This window comes from Drosophila suzukii, chromosome 3 (genome assembly GCF_043229965.1).
Source record: "Drosophila suzukii chromosome 3, CBGP_Dsuzu_IsoJpt1.0, whole genome shotgun sequence".
Classification (NCBI taxonomy): domain Eukaryota; kingdom Metazoa; phylum Arthropoda; class Insecta; order Diptera; family Drosophilidae; genus Drosophila; species Drosophila suzukii.
The window spans coordinates 83018329-83030026 of record NC_092082.1 but is presented as its reverse complement, the minus strand read 5'-3'; the positions used below and the strand labels follow the sequence as shown (position 1 = coordinate 83030026).

At 39.0% G+C, this 11698-nt stretch overlaps 1 protein-coding gene across 15 annotated transcripts in view; it reads right to left on the bottom strand.

Moving 5' to 3' along the window:
* Nucleotides 1–780: 780 nt before the first annotated feature.
* Rbp (RIM-binding protein) overlaps nt 781–11698 on the bottom strand; it is a 30121-nt gene continuing 19203 nt past the window's right edge. For 11 of the 15 annotated variants that reach the window (XM_065867211.2, XM_065867218.2, XM_065867210.2 and 8 more), the window contains 5 exons: nt 10886–11479; nt 10023–10352; nt 9004–9292; nt 6150–6217; nt 781–3390 (listed from right to left, as the gene is read on the bottom strand). In XM_065867211.2, the coding sequence (XP_065723283.2) occupies nt 2608–3390; nt 6150–6217; nt 9004–9292; nt 10023–10352; nt 10886–11479 (2064 nt within the window). In that variant the 3' untranslated portion in view covers nt 781–2607. The remainder of the gene's footprint in view (nt 3391–6149; nt 6218–9003; nt 9293–10022; nt 10353–10885; nt 11480–11698) is intronic. The other 4 variants (XM_065867221.2, XM_065867222.2, XM_065867223.2 and 1 more) reach the window with 2 other exon arrangements.

The window sequence follows — 11698 nt, the reverse complement described above, 5'->3', positions numbered from 1 at the left end:
TTTTTCTTTGAAATTGTTGTTTAATTATTATTTTTTTCGCTTTTTGTCGTTCAATAAGGAAATTATAATTTATAGAAAAAGTATAATAATACAGTATAACAATTTAGTTGGTTTTCATTTGTTTTGTTTATCCATTTCATATTGCATAGTACTCTTTGCCATTATCATTTTTTGTTTTGCCAGTGTGTGTGTTTTTTTTATGGGAATTTAGTATCAATTATTCTATATTGTTCGCTTTGTTTCCGAGGAAATAAACTGTTTGTTGTATACTTGTATAGGTGTGTCTAGTAAATGATTATAGAGTGTGTTCGTGTGTCTGTGTTATCTGTCTGCATCTGTGTCTGTGTGTGTGTTTCCGGTCTGGTCCCCGTTCACCGGAAGTGATATATCTGTACCGGAATTACGGGAACTTTACGGCTTCGGTGGACGCCGAAGTTAGGCTTGTAGATTGTAATTGTCTATCCGATGTGGCTGAATAATACAGTGACTTGATTGTAAGATTTAAATCATTTTGCGTGGGAAAAGTTAACACTTGTTTCGATCTCGATTTCACCTCACCAACATTTCTGGCTACTTCCGATATCTCTATTATCTCTGCCCCGTCTACTTATTTGCCAGTTTACAATTTACAGTGTTTAATTGCAGTGTATCTATGTATCGTCTTTTTAGTGGTAAGTGTGTGTCTAAAGTAATCATTTGCTCACAATTATTTGTTTTGCCGGCCAAGCACATGTACATATGCAACTCTATGCGCTCTTTAAATATGCCTTGTTTAATATATTTGTTTGGTAAATTTTGTCATTAATATATTTGTTTTTTGGTTTTTGTTTTTGTTATCTTTATACTTTCCATTTCTTTAAATGTTTGTATTTTCGTAAAGCAAGAGGTACGCGATGTATTTGTTTTTTTTTGTGTATTATGCTGAGTGTGTTTGAGAGTGGGCTGAGTGAAAGCAATTTTCAAACATTAGGAAACAGTATGCTGATCTGTTCTGTTCTCAAACCGGATGGATAGAAGCAAGGTTTCCCGATAGATAGAGAAACAGAATAAGTCGTATGCGGCATATAGCTATCGGTAATTGGTAGTTTGATAATTGGTAATTGATAATTGGTAGTAATAAAATAACGATCGAAAGATGGGTAGGTAGGATGGTAGATAGCGATAGGAAGTAAGTAGCAAGGGGCGACTTAAGTTGCTAGAGAAGGTGTGAAAGAGTCTCCTTGCTGAATTTAGTGAACATGTCTCCTGGGTCTAATGCTACGATCTTTTATCTTGTGCTTAGTACATTATATTTTTTGTATTTGCCATTTTGGGTATCCCATTATATGTATGTAGGAGTAGATCTCTCTTGGTCTTTGGTTTGCTTTAAGTTACACTGATATTTATCGCATATGGCTTCTATGGACATCAAACACTGAAAAAGTGGGGCGTAGAATAGAAGTTTTAAGTCGAGCAGTCGAAGGGTTAGGGATTTGGGATTTGGGATTTTGGAATGGGGATTCTTGGGACTTGGCTGCGATTATCACTGGGTTGTAAAGGGGATAAGATGGGATTATATCTTCTTGTGCTGGACTGGAAGTCAAGGTCGCCTTGTCTTGGAAATGCGCCCGATTGGAGGTTGGCTTGAATGCGAAATCGTATTTAGTATATGCGAATATATGTAAATATGTACCATATCGATTTATTTATTTACTTTAATGTATGTATCCTTGTTCAGCTTCATCGCTTAACATTCGGTTGTGTTTTGATTTATAAATGTAATTTTAGTGTATCTCAATTTAGTTTTCAATATATATTAAATATATACATATAATATATGTATGTTTATGTTTGGTTTAGTTTACCTTATGTGTTTGCTTTATCATCTCTCCTCTTTTCTTTTCTTTTCTTATCTTTCCCTTCCTCGATTCTTTTTGGTTTTTATTTATAAACTGGTCAGCAACAGTAGCAAATTTAACAATGTGCGTTAACAAATAATTGTAAATATAATGTATGTATATAATATATTTCTCCTCCCTTACTTGTATTTTGTATTTGTATTCTTGTATTTGTATAATATATGTGTGTGTGTGTGTATTGCGTCTGTATGTGTGTGTGTGTGAATCTGGTATTATAGAGCTTTATCCTTTAGTGGGGTTAATGGAATCATTTTCTTTATCTTTATCGAGTTGCAGTCACCTAAACCGGCAGGCAATTTGTTAAATAATTTTACAACAATTTATCTGGGCTTGTGGCTTTGTTTTTCTGGTCGAGCTGTGAGACCGTTGCTGCTGATTTTGTCGGTCACTCATAATATTTCTATCAATTTAATTAATAAAAAATATTACCATTAGTACTATTAGTCATGTCATATCATATCAGATCAACAACAACAACTCACAGCGGACCGGGGTTATAAATGGGTTCTTTTAACGTTAGCATTTCTGGTTTGTCTGTCATTATAGTATCATCTGTGTTTTTTTCTGTTTTTCCGTTTTTTTTTCTCTTTTCTTTTGGTTTTTGTATATTAGCTTAGTAATCGTAATCAATAGCAATAATCATAATCATAATAGTAATAATAAGTCTAATCTACGAATAATATAACAGGACCCTATAGAATGACCGGGGTTATTTGCCAAAGCCGAACCCGAATTTTCCGAAGAGATCTTTGCCTTTCGAGAGGACATCGCCGCCGGGCGCCGCCGCAGCGATGCCCTTGAGACCCCCGAGCAGACCGGCGCCCGGTCCTTGAGGGGGAGCCTGGGCTTGCGGTGGCACTTGTTGTTGCTGCTGTTGCATGCCGGGCTGCATCCCCTGCTGCATCCCTGGCTGCATCCCTGGTTGCATCCCTTGCTGCATGCCCTGCTGTTGCATGCCTTGCTGTTGCATCCCCTGCTGTTGCATCCCCTGCTGTTGCATCCCCTGCTGTTGCATCCCCTGCTGCTGCATCCCCTGCTGCTGCATACCCCCCTGCTGGGCACCACCAAAGGCGTTTGCTTGTTGCTGCACTGGCTGCACACCACCTTGTGGTTGCATTGGATCCGTCTTGGGCGGTTGCTTCGACCCAAATAGACCACCGGTGGCAGCCGAGGTAGCACCAGAGAGCAGGCTAGTTGCGCCCGAGAAGAGGCCGCCCGTTTGGGCCTGTGTCGTCACCGGCGGCTGTTGCTGTTGCTGACCCATCTGTTGACCCATCTGCTGCTGACCCATTTGACCCATCTGACCCATCGGCTGCTGCTGCTGACCCATCATTCCAGGTTGTCCCATTTGCTGTTGCTGTTGCTGCTGCTGCTGTCCCATCTGCGTCTGTTGCTGACCATATTGCTGCTGCTGCTGTTGGAGTTGCTGCTGCTGCTGCTGTTGCTGTTGCTGCTGCTGCAGGCCGACATTACCAACGCGACCGATCATCCCCTGCAAGGTGGCGTTGGTCCAAGGACCACAAAATATCAGTTAGTTGGGCTTCCAATCAGGCAGTGGGCGCTTTAAACGAATGGCAAACTAATTTGTTAAGTATATATATATATGGTACGTATATTTATGGGCGGGGGAAGTTTCTTAATATTTTCATGGAGTTTTGAAATGCTCTCTCAAGAGTGTTTGTTAGCCGGGGGTAGTTGGTTAGTTTAGCGAGGTCCTTGGTTGTGTTTTTTTTTTGTTAGTAGTAATGGCAGCTACGTTCGTTAAACTACGAAATAGAGAGGCTAGTCAAAAACCGAACAGGAAACCCTCGCTAGATGAAACACAGTGCTCAGCCTGGACTCAATCAATGGCCTCCGAGTCCCATCAACTCCTCGAGGAGCCAGGGTGGCAGGAGCCTTGATTTAAAGGCCCCAATTGAAACGAGTAACAGTAGCATTACGTGATTTGATCATTTATACACATCCTTTTGATTGGAACAAAACATAAAATATATATGTAGAACTAGCAACGTTTCTCATTAGTTGTCAACTGAAAAACGTAACAGGCCTAAGGCCAAAAACAGAACAAGAAATTAGCATTGCAAAAATAAAATATTTCAAAAAGATATAGGTACGCATTCTGACAAAAAAATATTCAGACAGTGCGGGAGGACTCTCGACTCCTTTTGGACCGGACTTCTATATGTAGTTTCTAAAGCTCTATTTATTTACACTACCTTGATGATATGTCGAAGGTTGTGTCTTGTTGTGAACGTGTCTAGGCAATCAGTGAAATCATAAATAGTCAGCGGATACTTGTCATCCGGAATGAGTTCGTGTCGATGAACCAAAAAAACTAACTTATCTTTTACTTCAGTGTTTGATCATTGTTCAAAGTAAAAGCTAAATGCAAATCTATTGAGCAAATCATACTGGACGAAGGTGAGCCAGAGAAAATCATATGAGGGGAATGACGATAGAAAATAAAGGGTAAATTCAGTTTGGGTCGAAATCAGGTGGGGAGAAGAACTCAAGAGGCAATTGACGAAACCAAAAACTCAAGGTATTACACATACAGTGAATCACATAGAAATTTGTACACATTACATCCAATATTCCATATAGTAGTAGTAGCAATTAATTAATATAATTAGTAGCGTATACCAGTAAGAAAACAAAAATGTATTCATATATAGATATATATATATATATATTTATAGGTATGTATCACGTCTTATCAGCAATACGTTTACTTGAGTGTGTATTTTGTATCTGGCATATATGGTATCTGGTATTTGGCGATTCTAAGATAAGGAGTTTCGGATACTGTGTGAATAGATTTGTACACATTTGGATTATATTATCACTTTGCATTATCTCATTCTCCGGAATTGTTTTTGTTTGCTCTCCAAGCTAATTTAGAAGCAATAATAATGAGCATTATGTTTTAAAAGCAGGTCCCCTGTATCAGAAAATTATATTAAAGAAAATAATATTACTGATCATTTATATCAGATAGTATGATACCATTTTTAACCTTCTATTAGCTTAGAGTGAGCAAATTGCAGGGTAATAAAAAAAATATGTTGCCATTTATCATGGCAAAGCTAGAAAGTTTAGGAAGTCTGTAAGCTGAGTTCAGAACTAGAAAAACCAAAACTGAGAACGGATTAACAAAAATAAAAGCAGTGACACAGTTAGAATAAATAATATTTGAATGTATGTAAATCAAGTGAATAAAAAACTGAAGAGAAATTGATGTAAATGATTGTTGCTGTGGAAATCGTTGCTGATATTTGTTGAAGATCCTTGAAAGATTTTATATACAGACTATACACACATACACGATCTCTTGATTAGCTATATTCTGAGTTCGATTACGACTATATATTACACCAACATGAAGTGCTCAACGATCTGGGGATATATCTTTACACGGACGAGCCTCTTGCTGTTTGGTTTGAATGTTTGTATTTATAATGTCGCTGTTGTCTGTGGATGTTAACTACAAGATAAACATGTTGCTAGCTATACATATGTACTATAGATATATATATATAGGTATATATAAATCGGTTGATTGATATCGTTAATTGGAATGTTCAAGTACTGTACTGTAAGCGTTTGAATTGGGTTCGGAATGGATTACATGTAGTATATAGACATGGTGAGCTAAGAAGATAATGCGCAGTAGCTATAGACATAGAGAGAGAGAGAAAAGAGGACGGAACAATGGACGTTCGAGTCGAGTTATGGAAGAAAGAGTGTGAAAGAGTCCGCACATCACAGCTGGCGCGTGTGCAGGAAAGCGATAGCAGTATGTCGTAGGAAAGAGATGGCGTGTTCCTCTTCTGTCTGAGTGTCGGGATAATACGTGGTTTCCGTTTCCGGGATTTAAATGGATATTGTTTTATTGGGCTTGGCCGAGAATCGGAACCGAAAAGTGACAATGAGTGACAGAGATAGTAAGTGAAGTTATACATAGGTAAAGGTACAGGTTTATAGGGATAGGTAACTGTTTGTTGTAGTAAGTAGTTTTTTTGTAACTGTTGTAGCAATAATAATATGGTATTAGGTTTTAGTTTTGAGCTTTTGAGGTATTAGGTGAACAGTTGTGGTTACATTTGGCGTATTCTTAACTCTTTTCTTTAGATTAGCTTTAGCATTTATTTTCACAAACAAACAAATGAAAATATTGTATATCTTTTTAGCTTTCTTTTCATACGTTCGATATATCAAAACAAAAGGAAACAAAAGAGAAAGAGTATTTACCTGCGTTTGGTGATCGGGGGCAGGATGGCCCGTGTTGTCTAACAGTGTAGGGGAAGCAGGGCGAGCATCTATAGCAACGAATATAACATAAAGACTTCACATTTACCACAGCAGACCATTACAAAAAATTATTTGAAAGAAGTTGTAGTAGTCAAAACGAAAAATATCGTAATCGGAACTCAAAAGTCGAACTTAGGCATCGAAAATGAAATCATAACCAATCGAAATATTGAATTTATTCGCGTACAATTTGCAGATAGTTCGGTTAGCTGCCTGTTCAGAAACTGTGATTAATGTTGGTTGGTTGGAAAGATTGGATTGCATATACTTATACATTTACTCATCTCCGCGCGGTTGGGGTTAATCAAATAATCGTTGTTCTATATAATTCACCGCAGTTCACGAACAAATCAATGGACAACTCAAAACGAAAAGGGTTAAATAAAATTTGGTCAAGAGACCCAAGGGTCTCTGTATTTCTTCCAAATATAATACGGGCATTTCGAAAATGTTATGTTTTAATTTGGTTTTGCGCAAAGACATAATTGAAACGAGAGAAAGAGGCGCCAAAGGGTCAAAGATCAAATCGGATTAGTAAAATGTGAGAAAGATAGAGAGTTTAGTTAAATGATTGCATTTTTGATTTGATTGTGATTATTGTTTCCAGACGTAAGTAGATTAAAATTGCATTAAATATTACCTTCTTCGTTTTGGCTTACGAAATATAGCCCTATTCGAGCCCCGATTGGGAACTTCTCGGGGTCTCTGAATTATTTTCAGATGATTTCGGTTCTTTGGTTGCATTTGCACAAGCTTTTGTATGCAGTTTACGGGATATTTTAGATAAGATATAAGTTATATGTAGCATTTGGACGGGCACTTTATCGGCTTAGTACATATGGCATTGTATATAAGTTATAAGTTATATGGAAATAAGTAGTTAAAATTTAAGTCAAGTATTTTACAATATAAAATGTACATTAGATACAGAAAATACTGCTCGTATTCATTTGAGAATTTATAAATTTTTTTTTTGGATTTTTGGTGCTTGGAGCCCTTGCTGATGCTGTTGTTGTTTTTGTTGTTATATTTTTGAACAAAAATTAACAAATATCAAATATATATATCGAAGAAGCTAATTGGCAAACAAACAAGACCAACATTCAGAAAACCAGAAAAGGAAAGAAGTCAACGAAAAAACGAACAGAAAATATTCGAAAATCAACGAGAGGAAACAACGCTAAAAGAAATATTTGATTCGAAAAGCAGATACTCGTACTCGTTTAACGTTATTTTTTTTGGGGTGGGTGGGGGCTATTATCTTTGGGGGTGGTTCGGATATCCGGGACTCAAGAGGTTCAAAACTTAGAAGTACCATACTGCTGTACTCGTAGTTCCCTAGGATCTGTCCACCAACTAATCTCTGGCTCCGTCTCCATCAGTGGATTCAAGGCATTCTGGGTGACTTTTCACATTGGTATTACTTCTTTTTTTTGGTACAAGGCACATTCAGAGGTTGACTTTAAGTGATCTATGGCTCGGTGGTGATCAACTAGGCAATCAATATCAATTCATTCGGCAATTCAGGTGCAAGTAATTCGTATCGTTAAGGCAAACACAATTGCTTCACTAAAAACAAAATCAAAAGCAATTTAACCAAATAAAAAAACTGTTTTCAAATATACTTTTTAGTAGAGTAACATGCAAGAGACCATCTAGAAATTTACACGTCTAGAAAAAGGCACGCAAGACAAGGAGAGACAGGATACCAAAAAGAAGAAGAAAGGGTAATCAAACGAAAGATTGGTACGGACAAGTTAAAGAAAGCTAAGTGAAAGAGTTATATACAAAGGAAAGACGATATAGGAAATGAACATGATTAAATGGGCCTGAAGTATCTGATATCTGATATTTGTTCTCTGATTTCTTCATTTCAGGATGATTACATGATTGATCAATGGTGATGCTTAATGCTCGGGAAATATATGTTATATTGTGTGTGTACAACAACAAGAACAACAACTATCTATTGTATATTTTTATTGGATTAGAGTTATATCATTGGAGTCCAAACAAAGATCGTACAAAACAAGAAGGAAATATTTATATAAGTATATATATAAGTTGGAAATATCGAACTGATTGGTGCTGGAAATTATTTAATTTGTACATCAACAAAAATCGCATTTAATATTAATAAGATAAAAAAAATTGGGAGAAAAGAGTTGTACAAAAGTTCGCTCGGAATCGTAATCGTAATGGAAATCAAATTAGCGGCGTTCAAAATCAGAATTTGTATTCAACTTGTAACTGTTTTGTTTCACTTGAAATTTTTGCGATAGAGAGTTAAGATAGAAAGAGAGAAGTAGTGAAAATATTCTCTGTGTTCGCTGATTTGTAATATATATCGTTTGGGGGACAACTAAAACGGAAACGAAAAAAATATATTTGGGGATATCGGAACAGAAATGGATTGCTATAGTAGTATAGTATATATTATCCCGCTGGTGGAATTGTTTATGTAGTCTGGAAGAACCTGCATAGTTATTCATCTTATAAAGTGCTTTCGAGATTAAAGTACATGTTATGTATTATTTTGTAGTATTGGCTTTTAGATTTTTCTTATTTTTTTTTCTTTTTTGAAAACGAATCAACCGAAAAGGAACCGAAAACGTTAAAAAGAAACTGTTTGTAAGCCCGAAAGATTAGAGTTGTTCGAATCGGTTTTCAGTATCATTCGATCATTGGTTAATTCGTATTCAAATCGAACGGAAGAAACGCAAGAGTAAAATGTAAACGAAAAAGGCGAAAGTCCATTTGGCATCTCGATCTGATCTGCACAAAGCCTACTTACTTTTGCCCGGCTGTGCGCGCCCGCCCATTCCGGGCATCATGTTGTCGCGTGGCGGGGGCGGCGGACCCCTCGCTCCTGGCCCCTGACCCCTGCCCCGCTGGCTCAGCCCGCCTCTGCCGGCCACTCCGCCCGGCCCCATCTGGTTGTTGTACTGGTCTGGGGCGTCCGCCAGGAAGTTCGACGGCACCAGGCCCCGCACGCCGTCCAGCTCGCCCATGTAGAAACCGTCTTCATCCATATCACCGTAAACGAGTATGATTTCGCCCGTCTTGAAACACAATTCCACCTGCTGTGAGTGGGAGGAGGTCAAATATTCTAAATCAGTATTGAATTTTACAATATATCAATTTCATATTAAATTGTTAAACAAGCTTTACACTTCTTGTACTGGTGATCTGAAGTTCTGTTCTCAGGATGTACTAAGATGTTCACTATATAATCAAAATAGTTCCAAGTTTCTTATTTATCTTTTCTCTTTTTAAATAATATTCTTTCTACATTCAATATTCTAAAAGTATACTTTCAGTATTTTTTACTATTTGAATTGGTATTAATTTCCAAGCTTATTCATAACATCAAACTTTTTATTGTAACTTTAACTACTTTTGCAAATTAAGCAACTCTAGGAAATGTAGGCTATAAGGTGAAATATTGCTTCTGAACCGATTATTTTAGAATCGATTTTAGGTAAAAGAAGGTTTACGAGTATTTTTGGATCTATAAGATGTATTATGTTGTTTGATAATATACCTTTAATGCGTTAAGTTTTTCAATCTTTTCTTTTTCAATTAGTTAAAATTAACCGTTTAAAACGCATAGCAATAGTTTACTCCTAAGATCTTTCATTTTTTATTACTTCTTTTGCCATGGGAGCCACAACATGTTGACTAAAACCTAAGCTGCCAAATATACCACCCATAAGAATATTCCCCGCTTCACTTTCCCGCCGCTTAAGAAGGAAATCAATCGAAATAAAGAACATAACTCAAAATAATAAAGATAAAGTAACCAGGACTCACCTCGGCATCCACATTGGGACTCAACTCCTGGGGATCGTAGTCGTAGAGGGCGATCATCCGCTTAACCGGCATGTTGGCATAGATGTCGCCCCACCGATCGCGGCTCACGTTCCTCATACTTTGTTGAGGAGCTCCCTGGCCGGGCATCACCTGGGCGGTTCCACCCACTCCGCCTGCCTGACCCTGGCCCATTTGACCGGGCATCTGACCTCCGGCCGTCATGGAGGCAGTGGTGTCCTCCACCTCGGAGACCATGTTGTGCGGCACATAGCCCCTGCGACCACGCAGCTCGCCCCAATAGAAGCCATCCGCATCCTTATCACCAAATACCTATGTGGAACAAAGGTGTATAACCCAAGAATTACCATATTAGTAAGATATATTTTATGTTTGAATAGGACAATAGTGATTATTGTAGTTGGTAAGTGTATTGAGTGCATAACGCTAACTTAACGAGTATTTATGGAACTATTAGAAGAGAGAACAACGTCTACAAAGTGGATATAGAGTACGGTTTGGTTAGATACTGGGTTGGTCAGGGGCTTACTCTCAATGAATTCTGATTCTGAGGGTGGTGTTTGAGTGTTAAGAGTTCGAGTTGGGGGCGAAGGAAAAACATGCACTGATTCATTCAATTAGCGCAACAAGCAAGCGCAGCCAATTCTGGACATCAATTTGCATCTTCGATTGGGGTTCTGATCTGCGGATCTGATCGGATCGAAACGGGGCTCACCATATCATGGTTGCTGGTTGCTCAGCAAGTTAACAACTGCGGCTGCGGCTGGAAAGTGTCTTTGATCTTGGTGGTTCTGGTGGTTCAGTGTACGGATTGGGTTTACGGTTTGGGGCTCAGGGGTTCTTACCTTGATCGTATCGCCCTCCTGGAAGGGCAGCTCTTCGTCGCAGCCGTCGGGATTGGGACTCATCGTGGATGGGTCGTAGTCGAACATGGCCACAAAGTAGCGGGGTTTCTTCTGGGCCCCAGGCATTTGGCCAGGCTGTCCCGGCTGTCCGGATTGCCCCGGCTGTCCTGGTTGTCCTGGCTGCTGGCCGGGCATCATCTGGCCCTGTTGCATTTGCTGCTGCTGTTGTTGCTGTTGGTTCAGTGGTCCTCGTGGTCCCATCATCTGGCCAGGCATCTGTCCAGGCATTTGACCGGGATTCTGTCCAGGCATCTGACCAGGCATTTGACCTGGCATTTGACCTGGCATTTGACCCGGCATCTGACCAGGCATCTGCCCAGGCATTTGACCAGGCATCTGCCCCTGCATTTGACCTTGCATCTGCTGGCCCTGCATATTCAACTGGCCAGGAACTGGTCCTCGAAAGCGTGGCCCACCCATGGGACCCTGAGGTCCATAGGGTTGCTGCTGCTGCTGTTGCTGCTGGGGTCCCTGGGCTCTTCCCGGGATCGGGACCATGCCCCTTTGCGTTCCTGGAGCACCTGGTTGATAGCCCTGGTTCCGCCGAAATTTAAATCAATTTGAATGAATTTAAAATTTTGTTAGCTTTAGTTTTTGAACTCTTTTTTTCGGGGTGTTGCAATTAGTAGTTAGTACTCTGTTTTTCATTCACATTGTCTTTAGAGAGGTTTCCGAGGTTTTAGCAAGGCGTTTAGAGGCGTCTGCGTTTAGCTGGTTTTTTCTCTTTAGACAACTAAGGAAGTACGAAAGCTG